The sequence below is a fragment of the Piliocolobus tephrosceles genome, chromosome 3 (assembly GCF_002776525.5).
Source record: "Piliocolobus tephrosceles isolate RC106 chromosome 3, ASM277652v3, whole genome shotgun sequence".
In the NCBI taxonomy this organism is placed as follows: Eukaryota; Metazoa; Chordata; class Mammalia; order Primates; family Cercopithecidae; genus Piliocolobus; species Piliocolobus tephrosceles.
In genome coordinates, this window is record NC_045436.1 from 68,921,814 (window position 1) to 68,944,642 (window position 22,829).

The following is a 22,829-nucleotide window of genomic DNA, read 5'->3' on the forward strand; positions in this document are numbered from 1 at the left end:
CATATCCCTTGTAGGTTGTATTCCTAGGTATTTTATTCTCCTGGTAGCAATTGTGAATAGGAGTTCACTCATGATTTGGCTCTCTGTTTGTCTGTTATTGGTGTATAGGAATGCTTATGATTTGTGCACATTGATTTTGTATCCTGAGACTCTGCTGAAGTTGCTTATCAGTTTAGGGAGATTTTGGGCTGAGACAATTGGGTTTTCTAAATATACCATCATGTCATCTGCAAGCAGAGACAATTTGACTTCCTCTCTTCCTATTTGATTGCCCTTTATTGCTTTCTCTTGCCTGATTGCCCTGGCCAGAACTTCCAATCCTATGGTGAATAGGAGCGGTAAGAGAGGGCATCCCTGTCTTGCACCAGTTTTCAAAGGGAATGCTTCCAGCTTTTGACTGTATGATATCATCTGTGGGTTTGTCATAAATAGCTCTCATTATTTTGAGATATGTTCCATCAATATCTAGCTTATTGAGAGTTTTTAGCATGAAGGGGTGTTGAATTCTATCGAAGGCCTTTTCTGCATCTATTGAGATAATCACATGGTTTTTGTCTTTGGTTCTGTTTATGTGATGGATTACATTTATTGATTTGCATATGTTGAACCAGCCTCGCATCCCTGGGATGAAACCAACTTAATTATGGTGGATAAGCTTTTTGAAGTGCTGTTGGATTCGGTTTGCCAGTATTTTATTGAGGATTTTCACATTGATGTTCATCAGGGATATTGGCCTGAAAGTTTCTTTTTTGTTGTTGTGTCTCTGACAGGTTTTGGTAGATCAGAGCTGCTCTTATTCGGTCATGCTGGAAGAACCTCCCAAAGACAAGTTTTAAATCCATGCTTCTCTGACTGAAATCTGTGTATGTTAAGAAGCTTACAAGATTTTGGTTTTGTTTTTTACTTTCTGAAAAGGAGTTCTGAATTTTTTAAATGCATTAAATTAGTATTAGTAAATCCCTCTCTTTGGAACAGATCTGATTTCCAATTATGATTAGGCTTAGAGTAATGATGTACAATGAACATTACTGTCAATTGCAATTGAGGACCAATATCCCAACTGACAAAAAGCATTATATACACACATAATATTAGTAATAGAGGTGTCCTCAAGAGTTATTTTTTTTAATATTAAAAGTCAAGGACTTTTATATGATTTTCTTAGTCAATCAACATGAAAAAAAGTTAGGATATAAATACATTATTTCCATTTTATGATGAAACACATTTGAAATCATAGAAATCAAATCACACAGCTGGAAAGAGGTACAACCAGAATAGAACAGAAACACAATAGTGCAGTTATTTATTCATTTAACATCAAATATTTATTAAGAGCATCCCATGTGCCATAGACTACTGCACACACTATGCTCCTCTCTAGTGGATATTTCAATAAATAAAACATAATCCTAAAAGCCTTAAAACTCATATGATTTATAATATGCTAGGATATCGTGACTATGAGGAAAGATGGAGAGGGCATTGCTTTGGGACTCTTGTGCGTTCATGCGCCAGCTGTTGAGGCTCAGGAACCGATATCCCAAAATATGGTGCTCTGACTTGCTGAACTGAAGAGAAAGCCTCAAGGTCTCTCTGATCATTCCCTCCCCCTTTCATTCTCCCAATCCTCTGTCTCTCCCAAAGCACCCGACGGAGTCCCTGAAGTTCCCTTATCTGCCCAAAGTCCAAATCTTCCAAAGAAGGAAACAATCACCTCTAGTCCCTTCCCTGAGTTTTTATTAACTAAGCTCACACTGTGGGAAGAAAGACTGAAGTCTAACTACCCGGACAGATTTTTGTCACAGACCACTGTCTCTTCTGTGGCCCCCAAAGACTTTGTCCCAAACCAGTATATGTTCTTCAAGCCCATAATTCCCCTAAAATTCAATTCCTCTAAAAATCATTTACTACTCACCTCAAATCATCCACACTTCCTCCCTCTCTCTTTCCCCTAATAAGGATATATAACCATCTGTACCCCATTGGTGTGAGGTTATCACTCTGTGGTTCTCCCCCTAAGCATGTTAATAAATTTGTATGCCATTTCACCTATTAATCTGCCTTCTGTCCACTGACTTTTGGCAAACCTTCAGAGGGTAAAGGGAAAGTTTTCCTTTTGTCTCTACACAGTTAACTGCTTAATAACAATGTTTCATATTACTATCATTACAACAACAGTTCAATTATTATTTATGGACATAAACTGCTGCTAAATCATTGTTTTATAATATAACAATGTTTGTTCCTCTTCACTGGGTTATAGCAAAATTCCTAATGGTGAAGCAATTACCTACTTTAGTTTGCGATAAATCAATTTCCTAGTCACTTACATCAAGGAGTATCAAACTATACAAAGGGGAGGAAATCTTTCAGCTCAAAAAAAAAAAAAAAAAAAGAAAAGGTCGAGTGCAGTGGCTCATGCCTGTAATCCCGGCACTTTGGGAGGCCAAGGGAGGTGGATTGCTTCAGCCCAGGAGTTCAAGAACAGCCCGGGCAACATGGCAAAATCTCATTTCTACAAAAATTAGCTGAGTGTGGGGATGCACACCTGTGGTCCTAGCTACTCAGAAAGCTGAGGAGGGAGGATTACCTGAGCCTGGGAGGTTGAGGCTGCACTGAGCCAAGACTGCGCCACTGCACTCCAGCCTGGGTGACAGAGCAAGATCCTGTCTCAAAAAAAAAAAAAAAAAAAAAAAAAAGTTGGGCGTGGTGGTTCACACCTGTAATCCTAGCACTTTTGGAGGCTGAAGTGGGCAGATCAACTGAGGTCAGGACTTCAAGACCAGCCTGACCAACATGGAGAAACCCCGTCTCTACTAAAAATTAAAAATTAGCCAGGCTTGGAGGTACATGCCTGTAATCCCAGTTACTCAGAAGGCTGAGGCAGGAGAATTGCTTGAACCTGGGAGGTGGAAGTTGTGGTGAGCCAAGATCGTGCCATTGCACTCCAGCCTGGGTGACAAGAGTGAAAATTCCACCTCAAAAAAAAAAAAAAAAAAAGTTTGGGGGAGGAAAGAAAGAGGGACAATGGAAGGAAGGAGGGGAGGGAAGTAGGTAGGTAAAGCCCCACTATTGCATGTGAACCATCCGTCAGAAAAAAACTACCTAAAAACATTTTGTCACAGTGGCAATGAAAAATTAAAATCACCTATTGGTTTAAAAACAAACTCAGAAAAAAAAAACAAGGTTAGCGCAAAACTAACTCCTCTGTTATAGTAGCAGATGTTGTTGTACAAATAAGCCTGTTTTATTTCTTTTTAACACTATGGAAAACTACCAATTAAAATATGAAAAAATTCAAATGTAATCAATTTCAAAATGACGAATTTAATAATCCCATAAGCCTCTCCTAATCACAGCAATAATGTAATCAGTGTATCAATTTTGGCACACTGCTGATAGGGACTTTCCAAGATTTTAAACAATCCCACTATTATATCCCCAAAGGACACAGAACACAATGTAGAAGATAAAGAAGAAAAAACATAACTTTGTGAATGCTACAAGCTTAAATGTTCAGAGAAAGGGGCTGGGGAAAATACACACATGTAACAGAGCAAAAGGAAAAAATATGGAAATCCAAGAAAAAAAGAGATAGTTAACATCTACTACCACTTTTCAGAATTGAAGCATCAGGGCTTAGATAAGTTGAGTGATATAATAAATACAAATAATAGGAATGGCAGTTAGACCCCTCTCTTCAATTTTTATGATTTTTAAACCTTACGATATAAAGTAGAACAAAGGTAATAAGATATATTTCAAACATATTTCCAAAAGAATAACTATCTGAAGACTGTCAATTACATTACACATTTTATATCTATATCATCTACTTCAGATACCTTTAGACAAGCTATAAATCTGCCAAAAACACAGTATACATAATATGCTGTGATTTTGGATTAAAACAGGCAGAAAATGTGCATCTGTTTTGGATTAATGAGAATTTTCAACAGACAATCTTCAGGTAGTTTTGTGAGTCCCCTTTTAATTACAACTCTCTCTCTATATATATATATACACACACACATATATATATATAATGGAATATATATATATAATGAAGTATATACTGGAATATATATATAATGGAATATACATAATGAAATATATAATAATGGAATATATATATACATATATTCCATTCTTGCAAATAGTCTACAATTCATCATGGGTATATAAATTAATCTGGCATTTCTCACCATAGTTGGCTTTTAGCTATCAATATCTCTTTTCAAAGCTGCTGTATCTTAGGAGCTTAAGAAAATGTGAGTACTTCCTTCAGGTTGGAAGATCTAGGAACTAATAAAATCATAGCTAGTCTTAGTGCTTATTATGTGTTGGGCACTCTGCAAAACAATGTATATATACCATTTCAGTTCAGTCTTCAAAACCAAAAAAATAGTATGATCTTTATTCCCATTTTCCATAAGTGAAAGATTTTATATAGCCAGCCCAAGGTTCCACGGCTGGTAGGTGACAGTCAGAAGTACAAACCAAAGACTGTGTTTCAGGAACCATAAGGTTTATCACTAAGATGCACTGCCTGTCAAGTCTCTTAATTTTAGTTTACCCTACATGTTTCCAAACAATGGTCAAGATAATTATAATATAAAAAGAGATTTACCATTAAAACATACTTAAAATAGAACTTAATGGATAGGAGAAGAAAAGTAGTAAAAATATAAGATGAATTAATAGAGCAAGTAAACACAAAATAAAGCACACAGATTTGTAGAAGTCAATTTAAACTGGACATATCTAGTTCTTGTGTCAGACAAAAGAAAGTCAAATTTCACCTGGTCATATTTTTTCATTAAATATAGCCAGACTTTATCAAATAAATTCTGAAATAAAATGATAGAGTACATCATGAGCAGTATCTTCAACATCAGCTGGGCTAAATACAGAGATAATTCTCAGAAGTTTATTTCTTATGCTTCCCCTCTAAGAAAGAAAATAGGGAAACAGCAAATTGCAACATTTAACATGGAACTATTACAACCCAAGTAAAAACCGGGTAAATGACCTGAAGAGACATTTCTGCAAAAAAAGACATGCATATATGGTCAATAAGCACATGACATGAAGATCAATATCATTAGCCACCAGCGAAATGCAAATCAAAACCACAGAGAGATACTACTTCACACCCACTGAGATGGTTATAATAAAAAAGACAGATAATAACAAGTGTTGGTGAGAATGTGGAGAATTTGGAAGCCTCATACATTTTTTGTAAAATAATCTAGCTGCTTTAGAAAATATTTCCTCAGAAGATTAAACAGAGAGTTGCCATATGATCAAGCAATTTTAGTCAGTTATATACCCAAGAGAAATGAAGACATATGTCCACACAAAAAGTTGTACATGAATGTTCACAGACAAACAGCAGAAACCAAGCAACTGATGAAGGAATAAATAAAATGCGATCTATCCATATAGTGGAATATTATTCAGCAGTAAAAGAAAATGATATACTGATTCATGCTATAAAATGATGAACTTGGAAACATGCTAACTGAAGGACATACATGTTTCTGTTTATATGAAACACATAAAATAGAAACATAAAGTAAGTTAGGGTTGTCAAGAGTGGAAGGGAGTGCTGGGGACAATGGGGTGTTACTGCTAATGGTACAGGATTTGTATGAGTGAAGAAAAGTGGAGAAACGCTGTCTAAAATTGATTGGAGTTTAAGAAACACTACCATGAAGCATCAAAGGGATTATTTTGAAGGACAAGCATTCAAGCCAGGTGTTAATATAGTTATGGGTCACATAATGACATTTCAGTCAATGACAGACTGCGTATATGATGGTGGTACCATAAGATTATAATATATTTTTACTGTACTTTTTCTATGTTTAGATATATTTAGACACAAAAATACTTAACATTGTGTTACAACTGCCTACAGGATTTGTACAGTACAGTAGAGGTTCACAGCCCAGAGGCAACAAATTACACCATATAAGTTAGGTGTGGTAGGCTATACCATCTAGGTTTGTATAAGTACACTCTATGACATTCACACAATGATGCAATTGCCTAAAAACACATTTCTCCAAACACATCCCCATCATTAAGCAATAGATGACTATAATTGTCTCTCTCAAGGATAAGAGAATCTCACTAAGGTAGAATTATGTCATGATACATCTAACCAAATGAATTAGGAATAGCTGTAAGCCTAAATGAGTTCATTTATCAAGGATTATTAAACTTTTTGGATCATGAATCCTTTGAGAATATGTTAATACCATGAACAAGGTAGGCATGGTATTTACCCTATGAAACCTAAATAATTTTGTAGAATATCAACATTAGAGGAGGACCTGCCATGACTGTGGTGAAACAAGACAAAAACAAAATCACCTCATAATCTTGCTTGAATAGAAATTTAACAAGGGGATGGGGGAAAAATACTGTGTAACCACAAAAATAACCAAACATCCCACTCTCCTGGATAACTTCTCTAGTGACAGCTCTGGCCTCTCTCTGTTCCTCTGGCTTCCTAGACAAAAATTTCTAATATACCCAATACTCAAATTGCTTCTGCTTTCTGACAACACCCAGTTGAGAACAGATTCTTTCTTGAACCTTCCCTAAAATCACCTTAGCTAAGCCCAAATCCTACAATAAGCCTCTCTTGACTCTCTCTTAATGAGATATCCATTGTTTTCCAAGGTATGACTCTCCCTTGCTAGAGTAGTAAGCCCAATTTTGGTTACAAGTGTGTTCTTGGTGGTATTTGGCTAATGAGAATCACAATATAATATTTATAACACATTACTGCAAAGAGCATGTATAAAAGTACACGTGTGTGTGTGTGTGTGTGTGTGTGTGTGTGTGTGTGTATGTATGTGTGTATATATATATATAGCCAGGCACAGTGAATCGGTCCTGAAATCCCAGCACCTTGGGAGGCCAAGGTGAGAGGACTGCTTGAGACCAGGAGTTCGAGACCAGCCTGGGCAACAAAGCAAGACCCTATCCATACAAAAAATAAAAATTAGCTTGGTCTAGTGGTGCACGCCTGTAGTCCTAGCTACTCGGGAGGCTAAGATGGGACTACAGGATAGTTAAATTGATGTAAGAAAGGTAATGGAGGCTGGGCATAGTGGCTCATGCCAGTAATCTCGGCACTTTGGGAGAACAAGGCAGGTGGATCACCTGAGGTCAGGAGTTCGAGACCAGCCTGACCAACATGGTGAAACCACATCTCTACTAAAAATACAAAAATTACTTGGGCATGGTGGCGGACACCTGTAATCCAAACTACTCAGGAGACTGAGGCAGGAGAATCACTTGAAGCTGGGAGGCAGAGTTTGCAGTAAGCCGAGATCACACCACTGCACTCCAGCCTGGGTGACAAAGGCGAAACTCCATCTCAAAAAACAAAAAAAGAAAGTAATGGATATACAATAAAATGTTAAGCATAGTTATATCTATATGTTGGCATTATTATTTTCCTTTTTGCTTTTCTGTATTTTATCTTGTTCTTCAAAGACTGTGTGCAATTTAATAAGAAGAAAAAAGAGGAGGAAGAAGAAAAACTCCCAAAAGAATATGTTATAAGGGAGGAATTTTATATTCAAACAGTTGTTAACCATAAAAGGTTTTCAAACTTTGGTGTAATAGAATCACATGGGATGATCACTGAAAGTAAAGATTCTTGGGCTTCATCCCTGGTGTGAGCCCAGGAAATCTATATATTGAACTCCAGGTGATTCCAGTTCGCAGGGTTTGAAGCACAACCTTGATAAATGTGGCTTTGAGGACAAAGTAGGACTTGGAAGGATGTACAGATGTACAGAGGAAGGAGAAAACTTCCCAGGCTAAAGGGGAAGCATGAAAATCTCAAAAATATGAAGCTGCATGTGCTGAGGAGAGGGAGAATGAGTGGTGTGATGCACGACAGGCTCTCAGTTCACCTGACCTTACCAACCTGAGACAGAATTGAGGGCTCCTCTAAAGAATGCTGGAAATTGGGCAGGCTTGGAAAGGTAAGCAGGGTATACAATTTTCATTCACATTTCCTACTCATATTTCTCATGCCACTCAGCCAATTCACTGGTTTCTTCAATTTACATCTAAGTGCTTTTCAGGAAATGAGTCTAACTTTTCTTTAAACATTGCCACCAATAATTTTCACTTCTTTTTTAAACCCCACGAAATCTTTTCTACCCTCCTGGGAACTCATTCTCTTACCTTTGCCTCTGCTCCCAGTCATCTGAAAACCTACCACCCACCAGTCGACCAAGAAACAAAGAAAACAAAACAAAGCTTAAAAGTTCCCCACTGGGCATCTATATGACTCAGGAGTCTCAGAACTCACTATCTTTCAGTATTGTAACTTACCAACTTCTTAAAAATGATCTGGGATTTTCCAGTGAGTAATCAGAACTTTCACTTGTGTGTAGACATTTTCAAGTGGAAAAGTATCCCTACCTTTATGCAAAAGGATATTTTTTAAATTTCTATTTTCTATATATATTTTTTATTAAGGCTCATCTATAATATGAAGTAAAATAATGTTTGAGCTGAAAGAGATGTCAAAGGAAAAGCTTTCATTTTACTGATGAGACCCTTTTCACATCCTGTTTTCCCTAACACAGGGGTCCCCAACACCCAGGCCACAGACCAGTATGGTCCGGTCGGTGGCCTATCAGGAACTGGACCGCATGGCAGGAGGTGAGTGGCAAGTGGGCAAGTATTACGGCCTGAGCTCCACCTCCTTTCATATGAGCAGCAGCACTAGATTCTCCAGAAGCTCGAACTCTATTGTGAACTGCACATGCCAGGGATCTAGTTATATGCTCCTTACGAGAAACTAATGCCTGATGATCTAAGGTGGAACAGTTTCATCCCGAAAGCATCCACCACCTCCTCCACTGTGGAAAGTTTGTCCTCCATGAAACCAGTCCCTGGTGCCAAAAAGGTTGGGGACCACTGCCCTAACAGACCCATATCCCCCTACATACTCCAAAAGAAGAATAAATTATATTTTATATTTATAAAATATCCCCTCAATATTTTATGTCCCTTAATGTAGGTGACAGTAAATGGTTTTTATGCAAACCATTGATTTATTATTGGCACTAAATAATTAAGTTACTAAAGGCAAATACTACTCTATATTAAATCAGTTTATTACCCATAGAATAATAGTATTGTAATAAAAAATTTCATTTTTTTTTTTTTTTTTATTTTGAGGCAGGGTCTTACTTTGTCACCCAGCCTGGAGTACGGTGGCATGAACACAGCTCACCACAGCCTAGACTTCCTGGGCCCAAGCAATCCTCCCACCTCAGCACCCCCAGCAGCTCGACTACAGGCATGCACTACCATATCTGGCTAATTTTTGTATTTTTTGTAGAGGCGGGGCTTTGCCTCTTGTTGCCCAGGCCGGTCTGATACTCCTGAGCTCAAGTGATGTGCCCGTTTTGGCCTCCCAACGTGCTGGGGTTACAGGCGTGAGCCACCACGCTTGGCCCATGTCCTCATTTTAGGCTTATTAGGTATCGTAAAACAAAAATCTTCAAGTGAATGAGAATCAATTATAAAGTAAATGGAAACCAAAAACAAAAAAGGAGTCCCTTAAAAACTAAGAATGTAAATCTATCTAGAGATGTCCTATTCTATTACAAAGCTATCTTGCATAAGGAATACTACTAATAATTCAAAGTTCATATAAGGTATTGGTATGGCTGCATTATCTCAGCAGAACAGAAAACTTAGAGCTTATAATGATAAGAAACAATCTAATTTCAGGTGATTTGCAGTAGTTTTCAGAAAACTCTCATTCCAATGAAGCAAATGAACACCATTGCAGACTTGCAGTGCTTTCACGAGTAGAAAGCCATTTTTCTTAATGTTAAATATTCCATTTTAATAAATAATTTTAATTTTGCAGGAATAAATAATTACAGTACACTTTTTCTTCTTTCCATGTCTTTGACATAAATACTTCTATTGTGATAGCATGGGCAGAGCATGGAGCTTTAAACCCAAACATACCTGGGCTTAAATCCCTGTTCTGCTACCTACATTTGATAGATTCATATACTTTTTTAGCCTTTCTTTTTTTTTATTTTTTATTTTTTGAGATGGAGTCTCACTGTGTCACACAGGCTGGAGTGCAGTGCGCAATCTCGGCTCACTGCAACCTCCGTCTCCCAGGTCCAAGCAATTCTCCTGCCTCAGCCTCCTGAGTAGCTGGGAGCATGCCACAACCCCCAGCTAATTTTTTGTATTTTAGTAAAGACAGGGTTTCACTGTGTTGCCCATGCTGGTTGCAAACTCCTGAGCTCAGGCAGTCTGTCTGCCTCGGCCTCCCAAAGTGCTGGGATTACAGGTTCACGTGAGCCACCACACCCGGCCTAGCCTTTATTTTCTTGTACACAAAACATAGGTAACATCTACCTCATAGTACTGTTATAAGGATTAAGAGAGGTGCACATATGTAGAAAAAAGAGACATATGGGTGACAGAACTCCCCAATGACTGAAATGCCTTTTCATTAGAGATAAACCACAGTGAATGGTAAGGGAAGTTAGAAAAGAGATAAAAGAATACAAAATTGCTCTGCATAATGAAGTAAAAAAAAAAATCTTGAGTGTTCACAAGCAGGTGAGAAGGAAAAAAAGAGAAGAGAAGGGACCCTGAGATAGAAAAATGTTGGGGAAAGAAAGAAAAGAATGGCATAGCAAGATGGAAGGATGCTGTGATCCAAAGAGAAGAACTGACAATAGGAAGTTCCCTGTGGTCAACTGGGCTCTTAATAAAACAAGAATGCTACGGTATAATATGAAATAGATTTGGTCTTTTCCCCAGATCCTGCCACACAGCTCCTAAAACTCTTGGGATTTCCTGAATGTTAGGAGTGTCTTCTGACATTTATATCAACCCTCTTTTGATGGTACCTGAGTTTATGCTAATACAGTGACTTAGGGTGAGGCCCCTAGATAACCTCAGCATTAGGCTGGTTAGCAGAAAGACCAAATGATTAGAGGCTGGAACTTTCAGCCCCACTCACTGGCCTCTGGGAAGGGGATTGGGCTGGAGATGAAGCTCTGTAAAAACACTTGAACAACAAATCTGATGAGCTTCCAGGTTGAGCACATCCAGTGCAGAGAAGGTGGCAAGCCCAGAGACGGCATGGAAGCTCCACGCCTCCCACCCCCCCAAACCTTGCCCTGTACATCTTTTCCATTTGACTGCTCCAGAGTTTTATCCCTTATAATAAACCAGCACATGCAAGTAACATGTTTCCTTGGGTTCAGTGAGGAGTTGCCCTAGCAAATTAATGGAACACAAGGAAGGGCGCCATGGGAATCCCAATTTACAGCTAGTTCTTCAGAAGTATAGGTGGCAACTGTAAGGGAAATGGCTGCACTGCAGTCAAGAGTAGGCTGAGGTAAACGTCTGGTGCTGCACGACACAGCGGGACTGGAGTGCAGGTGCACAATCCGATGCAGTATATAATCACATGTATATAATCAATGTAATATAATCAGTTTAATATAACAGTATATAATCAATGTAACCATGTTATGGGTGGGCTCATCACCCAGCTTTGAGCCACTATTGTCTGTCATATAACTGCACTGCTAACTCTGTAACAGAGAGCTGGGCCACCTTGCAGGTAGGTGGCCAGGAAGCAGCAAGTGCACTTGGGAGCACAGCTACAGGCATGGGGGTGGCAGGAGCTGCAAAGCCAGCACTGAGAAGGGCTATGGCACAGCTACAGTTGTAGGGGGTGGCTGAGACAAAGGCTGATGGAGAGAGAGAATAAAGCCATATCCCAACTACCCACAGTGCCTCGAGTGTTCATTCAACTACCCTCCACCCATCCACCAACTCCCCTCAGACCCCAGCTCAGGCTGGAACCTGACAATTGGTGTAGTCAGCAGGATTCCGAGGTGAGTGTGTCCTCAGCCCCCAGTGATCCTGGGTTGGCTATGTGGCTGTGCTGCTGGGATGGGCTCCAGTGGAAACATGGGCAGCAGTGGACGGGTCCCCCCGTGAGCACGGAGAAGGTGCTGAAACACCTGGAAGTGCACAGCACCGAGAAGGAGCATGCCTTTGCCAGCAGAGTCAGATGGGCGTTTTTGACTGCACTATGGTCAGTGCATGCCCAGTCCCTGCAGGACGCAGCACAGGTAAGGGACCTTCAGATGCAAGCCAAGCACCTGGAGGGCCAGATACACAGTTTGGAATAAGAATTGGGAAGTGCCATAAGCGACGGCTTGAGCCTACCCTCCCGGCTGGACACTCCCGCTTGGTCTGATACTGAGGGGGAAGAACCCCCGCTTTGGGCTCACTCCGTGGTCCACCAAATAGAGCATGAATAGCCACTTGGGCCCAAAAAGCAGGCCCAGGGATCCCCTACCATGGTGGAGCATGCTTCACATAGTGCCTATACCCCCAGTGATTTGTGGGAGTTAGGCAAACAGTGTTGGCACCGTCTGGGGGAGCCCCTACCCACCTGGGAAGTGCTGGTAACTTTGTGGAGGCAATTGACTCCAAAGCAGCAGTTCCGGAAATGCCCACCCAGACGCTCTGGCTCAAGGACTACTTACAGACAGGCAGAGGTATACAGCCTTTTGTGTTTGATTAGGGAGCTGGCTGAGATGCCCGGCTGGAGGGAACACTAGATGACCAGAGGCTACATGTGAAATTAGCAATCCACTGGTCCCCCACCAATGTACAGCAGGTTGGCACAGATTGTAGTCTTTTTTTTTTTTTTTTTTTTTTATTATACTTTAAGTTCTAGGGTACATGTGCATAACGTGCAGGTTTGTTACATATGTATACCTGTGCCATGCTGGTGTGCTGCACCCATCAACTCGTCAGCACCCATCAATTCATCATTTATATCAGGTATAACTCCCCAATGCAATCCCTCCCCCCTCCCCCCTCCCCATGATAGGCCCCATTGTGTGATGTTCCCCTTCCCGAGTCCAAGTGAGCTCATTGTTCAGTTCCCACCTATGAGTGAGAACGTGCGGTGTTTGGTTTTCTCTTCTTGTGATAGTTTGCTAAGAATGATGGTTTCCAGCTGCATCCATGTCCCTACAAAGGACGCAAACTCATCCTTTTTTATGGCTGCATAGTATTCCATGGTGTATATGTGCCATCAGAGTGAACAGGCAACCTACAGAATGGGAGAAAATTTTTGCAATCTACTCATCTGACAAAGGGCTAATTTCCAGAATCTACAAAGAACTCAAACAAACATACAAGAAAAAAACAAACAACCGCATCCAAAAGTGGGGAAAGGATATGAACAGACATTTCTCAAAAGAAGACATTCATACAGCCAACAGACACATGAAAAAATGCTCATCATCACTCGCCATCAGAGAAATGCAAATCAAAACCACAATGAGATACCATCTCACACCAGTTAGAATGGCAATCATTAAAAAATCAGATTGTAGTCTTGTCTACGGAAGCCCAGATAAGTTTCCGGGTAAAGCTGCATACCTAAATGGCTATGGAGACTGGTCAGTGAAAGTGAAACCTGTATCTTTGCACCTTGGCATTGGCCACTTGGCTCCCTGTTTATACTGTGTATGTCTCTCCCATACCAGAATATATTCTGGGGGTGGATATTTTACACTGCTTGGCAGCTGTGCCGTCTATCACAGATTTGATGGACCACTTGACAATGGAATTGGGACAGTACCACTATGTGGTGGACTTGGCCAATGCATTCTTCTCAATTGACATTGCTCTAGAGAGTCAGGAACAGTTCACCTTCACATGGGAAGGATGAGAATGGACTTTCACAGTGTTGCTACAGGACTGTGTGCGTAGCCCCACCAATATGTCACGGCCTCGTTGTCACGGATTTAGCCACCTGGAAATGTCCAAAGAGAGATCCCTATTCCATTATATTGATGATATTACGCTAACCTCTGATTATCTTGCAGATTTAGAAGTGGCACCACCTCTCTTGCAACATTTGGCAGCATGCAGTTGGTCCATCAATGAATCCAAGATCCCAGGGCCTAGATTGATTGCCAAATTCTTAAGAGTTATCTGGTTGGGTAAGATGAAAGCCATATCAGAGGCCATCATAGACAAAATTCAGGCATATCTCTGGCCCACCACTGTGAGGCAGCTGCAGACTTTTATGGGCCTCTTGGGGTACTGGTGGGCCTTTGTGCCCCATTTGGCTCAGATGATAAAACTGTTGTGCCGACCGACAAAAAAGCGGGTTACCTGGGATTGGGATAAGGAGGTTGACACAGCCTTTCTGGCAGCCAAGCAGGCTATTCAGCAGCAAGTGCAGGCCCTACAAGTGATTAACCACGGGTGCCCATTTGAACTCAAGGTGCATGTGACCACAGATGATTCTGGCTGGGGCCTATGTCAGCGCATGGACTGCTTTAAAACACCAGGAGGCTTTTGGTTCCAACTTTGGAAGGGAGCTGAGCTCCAGTATTCATTGACAGAGAAGCAGTTAGCAGCTGCATATGCCACCCTTCAGGCTTATGAGAGTGTGACAGGATGGACTACAGTCATCATGCAAACGACTTACCCAATAGTGGGGTGGATATGTTCACGGGTAATGACTCCCCGGACTGGGATGGCACAGACATCCACTTCAGCAAAGTGGGATGTCTACTTAGAACAGCGGAGTCCTCTGAGCATAAGCCCCTTAGCAGCAGAACTGCAAGAAGTCTTGGGACCTACAGTTCTGATGCAATATAAGGCTATGGGTCAGCCTGAGGTACCCCTAAACCCTGAGCCATCACTGTTTAAAGAGGGGCACCCCACTGTATCCCCCATGGGGCATGATATATGGATGGACCCACCTGGGATGCCATTGCCGCCTGGACCGCTGTCATGCGTGGTTCAGCCTAGTACTGACACCATATGGTTTGATACCAGATGTGGACAAAGTACTCAATGGGCCAAAGTCAGGACAATGTGAATGGTGATCACCAAAGAGATGACACCTATGATAATCTGCACTGATAGCTGAGCAGTTTATTAAGGCTTAACCTTGTGGTTAACTACTTGGAAGTTACAGAATTGGCTAGTTGGTCACTGGACCATTTGGGGCGGGGCCATGTGGCAAGACCTATGGGAGAAAGGATGACCTCCTCCAACCAGGTATTGTGACAAATGGTAATTTGTTGTTGCCTGCCTCAATGTCCCTAAAGGTAGGGGAACAAAAACCTGGTTTTGGCCATGGACCCTCCAAGCCACCCACTGCAGATGGATGGCCATTGTAGCCCCATGGAGGGAGGACTTGGGAATTTAATGTATGGCCTCTGATATGGTTTGGCTGTGTCTCCACCCAAATCTCAACTTGAATTGTATCTCTCAGAATCCCCATGTGTTGTGGGAAGGACCCAGGGGAAGGTAATTATATCATGGGGGCCAGTCCTTTCCGAGCTATTCTCGTGATAGTGAGTAAGTCTCATGAGATGGGCTTATCAGGGGTTTCTGCTTTTGCTTCTTCCTCATTTTCTCTTGCTGCCACTATGTAAGAAGTGCCTTTCACCTCCTACCACGATTCTGAGGCCTCACCAGCCATGTAGAACTGTAAGTCCAATTAAACCTCTTTTTCATCCCAGTCTCAGGTATGTCTTTATCAGCAGCATGAAAACGGACTAATACAGCCTCTGTGATTGATGATTTGTAGGGGAATGGCCAAGGAAGGAACCCTCCTCCAGGGCATATATGTCCTGCTGCTTTGGCCTATGGGTCCAGACTGCTGCCCTATGGACACATTTCTCCACTAAGAGGACTCCCTTGGCCTAGGGGATGGAGTGTAAGGTAAATAGCTGCACTGCAGAAAAGAGTTGGTGGAGGTAAACCTCTAGTGCTGCATGACACAACAGGACCGGAGTGCAGGTGCACAATCCCGTGCATTACATAAACACAGTTAGGTAACCACATTATGGGTGGGCTCATCACCTGGCTTTGAGCCACTATTATCTGTGAGTAATATAACTGCACTGCTGACTCTGTAAGAGAGAGCTGGGCCACCTTGCAGGTGACTGGGAGGGGAGCCAGGAAGCAGCAAGCACACTGGGGAGCTCAGCTACAGGCCCTGGGGGTGGCAGCAGCGGTGGAGCCAGCGCTGAGAGGGGCTGCAGCTGGAGCAGGTGGCCAAAACAAAGGCTGAGAGAGAGAGAGAGAGAGAGAGAGACGGAGAGAGAATAAAGCTGTATCTCAACTGCTTACAGTCCCCCAAGTGTTCTTTCAACTACCCACCACCCATCCACCAACTCCCCTCAGACCCCAGCTGGGGTTGGAAACTAACAACAACCTACTACTTGCAACTGGCATTTGAAGGTGGGGGGATACTCCAGGCAGATGGTATCAGAATTGAAATGAATTATAGGATACCCAGCTGTGTCCAGTGGAGAACTGCTTGGAGTGTGCTGTGTTGAGCTTATAGTAGATGAGAAAGAGTAAGTTGCCTTAGGCACCCAACATTCTCATTTTTTTTTTTGTACCTACGTTTTTAAGAAATAGGCTTTATTTTTTAGAACAGTTTTAGGTTCACAGCAAAATTCCACAGGAGACAGGGAGATTTCCCACATACTCCTTACCCCCACACATCCATAACCTCCCCATTATCAATATTGCCCACCAGAGTGGAACATCAGTTGCAACTGATGAACTTACCTTGAAACATTTTTATCACAGAGTCCATAGTTTCCATTAGGGTTCACTCTTGGTGTTGTACATTCTGTGCATCTGAACAAATGTTTAATGACATGTGCCCACCACTATAGTTGTACAGAGTAGTTTCACCACCTTAAGAATCTATTATTGGCCAGGCAGGATGGCACATGCCTGTAATCCCAGCACTTTGGAAGCCCAAGATGGGAGGATCACTTGAGCCCAGGGGTTTGAGACCAGCTCTGGCAACAGAGCAAGACCTCATCTCTACAAAAAAATACAAAAATTACCTGGGCATGGTGGCACACACCTGTAGCCTATAGTCTTGGCTACTCAGGAGGCTGAGGCAGGAGGATTGCTTGAGCCTAGGTGGTTGAGGCTGCAGTGAGCCCAAGCCATGGTCATACCACTGCACTCTAGCCTTGGCAACAGAGAGAAACTCTGTCTCAAAAATACACACACACACATATATATATACACACACACACATATATATATACACACACACACACATATTCTTATGTATGTATATATGTGTATATACATATATATACACATGTTCTTAACATTTTAAGTCCTCTCCCCCCGTGCTGTAATGTCAGTTATAACTAGCCACCCCTTCCCCCAACAAAAGGAGAAAGTTTGCCCAATAAAACTGTTTTGTGTAAAGACACAATTGCTTTTAGTAAAATCTTATTAAGTCGACTAAATACAATTGCCTTGAGTCAAGCGGCGTTTTGAGAAAATCAAGAAATGTGGGCTGTATCCAGATTTGAACTTACACAAGGTGATAAAAACGGAGGCGCTATAAGACAGAAAACAGCAAACTGGAGAATCCAGGAGGAACAGAGAAAAATGCAAGTGGTATCTGGAAGAAAATTAAATTCTAGAGATACTGTGGAAAAGAGAGGAAGAGTAAGAGGCAGGATTCCTTTGTACTTAAATATCCTGGGACAGAGTAACTCCAGCAGACTTGGGGGAGAGGGGGAAAGGCAGGCAGCTGACATCTGGTTACAGACTGCCTCATTTCCACATGGGTGGCAGTAAAAGTGCTGTTCTAGCAGTGTTTCATGCTCTTCACAGGTATAAGGGAAAATAAGAATTTTTTTTAAAGTTATATAAAACTACCATGAAGTAAGTTATATTCTACCCAAAATAGGCAACCAGGAGTTCCAGAAAGGGGCTGACTTGTTGGAAGCCAAATGGAGGGCACAGAGGAGGAGAGGTCTAAAAGCAGGTATTCTCCAAAAGCCACTTACAACCTCACAACATAACTAGATCAAAGAATTTCTGTCATGCCAGATAGTGGAAGGATGCTATGTTGAGAAAGGCAATTGAGCAGTTCTGGCGGCGGAGTCAAACAGAAGGCTTAGAATCAACATCTGTTTTCTACAGTATGCTCGCTTTGATTTCCATCTCCAAGTTTCTGAAATTCCAGAAACAGTATATGGCCTTGTCAAAGAAATGACGAATTACTATGTTACTTTGTGTTAATGAAAAGGTTACATTTATGTTCATACGGAAGAGACGCTTCGCCGAAGAACTTTCAATTTTTCAAACTGTGACACGCACACACAAGACGAAAAGGGAGGCAGCCTGACCGCGTTTCCCAGGAAACAGGTGCTGCAAGGTGGAGTTGCACCGCTCCCTCCTCCGGGAAGGCGGTGACCCTTCCGCAAGTGTCTCCGTTGGAAACAAATAAAGGGAATCTCGGTCAAAGCGCAATGCCCTGCTTCCACTTGAGAAGCCCCGGGCGTCAAGGCGTGGCAGGATATTTACCATGACACCTCCCACAGGCTCCCGCGTCTCCCAGGTGCTGTCGATTTTGCAAAAGGTCCGTCTCTAGAGCGACTGTGACGAGTTCCGGAGCATCAGCACCAGGGAGCGCTGACCCGACGCTCACCTCAACCGCCGCCCGCCGCGCCTCGGCACCCTGGGCTTGTCTGGTTGGGTGTTGCCGAGTGAACGCCCCAGCTCCTACCCCAAACCCACGTCCGCCGGCTCCTACCGTGCCTCATGATCTTCGCTTGGGCCAGCACTTTCCACGCGCGCCGACGCTGGGCTCCAACACCCGGACCGCCTCCGCACAGCGGCACGGCTGCTGTTTGTAAACACGCCCCACGTGCGCTCGCCCTGCCCCATTCGCAGCCCGCTCCTGGCACGCGAGGATCCTCCGCTTTCCCACCCAGCCCTATGGGGCAGAGATTTTAAATTTTCCCCTCCGGGAGAGAAGAGCCTCGTACGCAGAGCCGAGCCACTGGGAAAAGCGCCAGGACAAGGCGAGCGTGTGCCGCCCCCTGCCGGCCAGGGAGGCAGTACGGCCCCGAACGGCCAGGCGGTGAGTGGAACCCACGCGGCGCCCAGAGACGCGCCCCTGCCGGGCCCCGCCCCTCCCGCTTGCTCGCCAGAGTCCCCTCCCCCGGGCCGCGTGCGCTCACCCGCGCAGGCCCCGCCCCCTCGCCGGCACAACGTTCTGCGGGGGCGCGCGCGTGCTCTCTAATCCCCCGCCTTCCGGCTTCTGCGGCGACGCTCGTCCCTCTCCGCTCGTCCCTCGCCGCTGCCGCGCCACCAGTGCCAGCCTCCCTCAGGAGACTCCATTTGCGCTTAGTGTGGTCTGGGCGCCGCGCAGGCGGGCGCAGGGCGATGCCCGGGGCCGGCGGACTGGCGTTCCCTGTGCCAAGTGGCCGCCCGCTGGCTGGCTGGCTGCGGCAGTGACACCCAGGTCGCCGGCGTCCAGGCGGAATCCGGGCTCCGTCCGCGGGAGGAAAGACGTCCCGCGCTCTGAAGCTCGCCCAGCGGGGAGAGGCCCTCGCTAACACGGCTTCTCTCTGACCTCTTAATTTCAGGAGGTAGGCTCTTCAGGTCCCTCTCCCTGTCACCCCAGATTATGCCTAAAAGCATTATTTGTCGTATTTAGCTATCACATTGATAGGAAGCGTTAATTTTCTCAACATAGTTGCAGGATAGATGTGGATAATGCCACAGATCCTGATGTTGAATTGAAAGAAAATGTTTTTGGTGTTTTCCTTTAGGTTTCGGAGCCTCAGAGTATCTATACAGCCCCCACAGGAACTGCTTCTGTTGGCCCATCGAGGATCGTCTTTCACCAGGATTACTGTAACATCATCTTCACCGAGCCTTCCATCCCATAGCCTCTACCTTGGGTCCTCATTTCCACCGATGCAGTTTTTTTGATGCTTTCTTTAGTAATGTGACATCACATGTCCACTATCCTCCTTTCCAGCTGCCAAATCTAGTAGGTTTAAGTCGCTTTTAAAGTAGAGAGTTTTCTGCCTGTTCCACTTTCACCTTATTTGCACTGTTCACTTCTGTCCCGGTCATCTTCTCTTGCGTATGATTTCCACAAGCACTCACTTGCGCAACCTATAGCCGAGTCCTTGCCTAGAGAGACAGCATTCCATACAATCCACTGCTTGACAAAGACCGCATAGTCAGCGGGTGAGTTTTCCCATTGTATTTTCCTGTATGTCAAGTTTGCAAGTCCTCTCTTGACTTAAACTGTTTACTCCCTAGCACATTTCCTAAAATACTTCCACCTGAGATTTAGTGGCTATTTTGGCAAAGAACATTACCTGCAAGGAGGGCAAGAATTGAGTATGCAATAGTACTGTTTTAGAGGCCTTACTAGTACAGCACTGATTGAGTTTCTAACCTCTAGTGTGATTGCAATTCATTCAAAGACTCTAAACCCTAAGTGAGAAAGAAGATAAGAGTTAATTGGAGCTAGGCTTTTTTGTAGGAAGTTTGTAAGTTTTAAAATAGCAAGTAGAGAGATTCATGTAGACCTGGTCAGGAAATTGGTCATTGCACTATCCATCTAGGCCCTAGAAGTGAGAGGAGGAATCTTACAACCTCATTTTCTAGTTGCTTTGTATTCAAATCTTAGTTGTTAATTATCTTGGTCTAGTAATCAGCTAAAATATTAGACACTTAAAATGTTGGGGAAACGCAAGCGTGTAGTGTTGACAATTAAGGACAAGCTTGACATTATTAAGAAACTTGAGGAAGGCATCTCTTTCAAAAAACTTTCTGTGGTGTACGGAATCGGTGAATCCACAGTTCGTGATATTAAAAAGAACAAAGAAAGGATTATAAACTATGCAAACAGTTCAGATCCTACCAGTGGGGTATCCAAACGTAAATCTATGAAGTCATCAACATATGAGGAGCTTGATAGAGTTATGATAGAGTGGTTTAACCAACAGAAAACAGATGGGATTCCAGTGTCCGGAACGATTTGTGCAAAACAAGCCAAGTTCTTTTTTGATGCTTTGGGGATGGAAGGTGATTTTAATGCATCGTCAGGCTGGCTAACTCGATTTAAGCAGCGCCATGGTATTCCAAAGGCTGCTGGTAAAGGAACAAAATTAAAAGGAGATGAAACTGCTGCCAGTGAATTTTGTGGTAGCTTTCAGCAATTTGTTGAAAGAGAGAATCTACAACCAGAGCAAATTTATGGTGCTGATCAAACTGGATTGTTCTGGAAATGTCTACCATCAAGGACATTAACTCTTGAAACTGAACAAAGTACTTCTGGGTGTAGGTCAAGCAGAGAGAGAATCATTATTATGTGTTGCGCAAATGCTACAGGTTTACACAAACTTAATCTTTGTGTTGTGGGGAAGGCCAAAAAGCCCCGAGCATTCAAAGGCACTGACCTTTCAAACCTTCCTGTGACATATTACAGTCAAAAAGGTGCATGGATAGAACAGTCTGTTTTCAGACAGTGGTTTGAAAAGTACTTTGTGCCACAGGTACAGAAGCATTTGAAATCCAAGGGACTTTTAGAAAAAGCAGTGCTGCTTTTAGATTTCCCCCCAGCACATCCAAATGAAGAAATGTTGAGTTCAGATGATGGCAGAATAATTGTGAAGTATTTGCCACCAAATGTCACAAGTCTGATTCAACCAATGAGCCAGGGAGTTCTAGCCACTGTAAAAAGATACTACCGAGCAGGACTTCTCCAGAAATACATGGATGAAGGAATTGACCCAAAAATATTTTGGAAGAACTTGACAGTGTTGGATGCAATTTATGAAGTGTCAAGAGCTTGGAACATGGTAAAATCAAGTACCATAACCAAAGCATGGAAAAAACTTTTCCCTGGCAATGAAGAGAATTCAGGTATGAACATTGATGAAGGAGCCATTTTAGCAGCTAATTTAGCAACAGTTTTACAGAACACAGAAGAATGTGAACATGTTGACATTGAGACTATTGATCAGTGGTTCGACTCTCGGAGCAATGACTCAAGCTGTCAGGTGCTGGCTGACGGTGAAAGTGCTGAAGACCAGACCAAGGCTGCTGAGCAAAAGCCTTCCAGTAAGAGTAGAAAAACAGAACTGAATCCAGAGAAGCATATTAGCCATAAAGCTGCACTTGAATGGACTGAAAATTTACTGGATTATCTTGAACAACAAGATGACATGCTTCTGTCTGATAAATTGGTATTAAGGAGGCTTCGGACCATAATAAGAAAAAAACAGAAGATCCAAAATAACAAAAATCATTAATAAGGCTCTTAAGTGTTTCAGTGTACTTGCATCTTTGTAACTGTCTATCTGCAGTGAAACTTTGCTTGTTTGAAGTCCTGTGGATTCCAAAGCCAAATACATTTTATAAATGATTTTAGGATTAGATGTCAATTTGGATTACTTAAATTACAACTCTTTAATGTTGACTCTAGTCATTGGGCATTGACATGTAACTTGTCTTTCTACTGTTTCTAGTATGTATTATGTTAATTAGATCATAAGGTACCTGAGGCCAGGGATCTTGTGTCTGTTGTGCCTGAATTCGGCTTGTCTAATAAAGGCCCATGCACACTATAGGCACTCAATAAAACTTACATTTTTATGATTTTTCATTGAAGTTGAACTTCCAAATTGAAATATATTGGGGGTAAGTTTCCATTTCCACAGCTTTTCCACTGCTGAAAATCTTAAGAGTTCAGCAAAAATTGCACTTGAAGTATTTCACTGCGACTGCAGAGAACTGAAGGAAAATAGTCTAAAGCCTTAAATATTGCATTTCTGTACTAGCAGTATTTGGGCAATTAGCAATTCAGATCAGCTGTCTCTTGAGAATAGTAAAGGAAGCGAAGTATGATTTAAATGTCCCAGAAAAAGGATTTGCACTTCATTTTT

General features: G+C 42.6%; 1 protein-coding gene across 1 annotated transcript; it reads left to right on the plus strand.

The window, feature by feature from the left end:
- The first annotated feature begins 19,127 nt into the window (after window positions 1-19,127).
- On the plus strand, window positions 19,128-22,554 carry TIGD2 (tigger transposable element derived 2). The gene is made up of 2 exons (XM_023195439.1): window positions 19,128-19,511; window positions 19,695-22,554. Exon 2 carries the CDS (start codon window positions 20,619-20,621, stop codon window positions 22,194-22,196), a length of 1,578 nt encoding a protein of 525 aa, XP_023051207.1. The 5' UTR covers window positions 19,128-19,511; window positions 19,695-20,618; the 3' UTR covers window positions 22,197-22,554.
- Window positions 22,555-22,829: the final 275 nt, after the last annotated feature.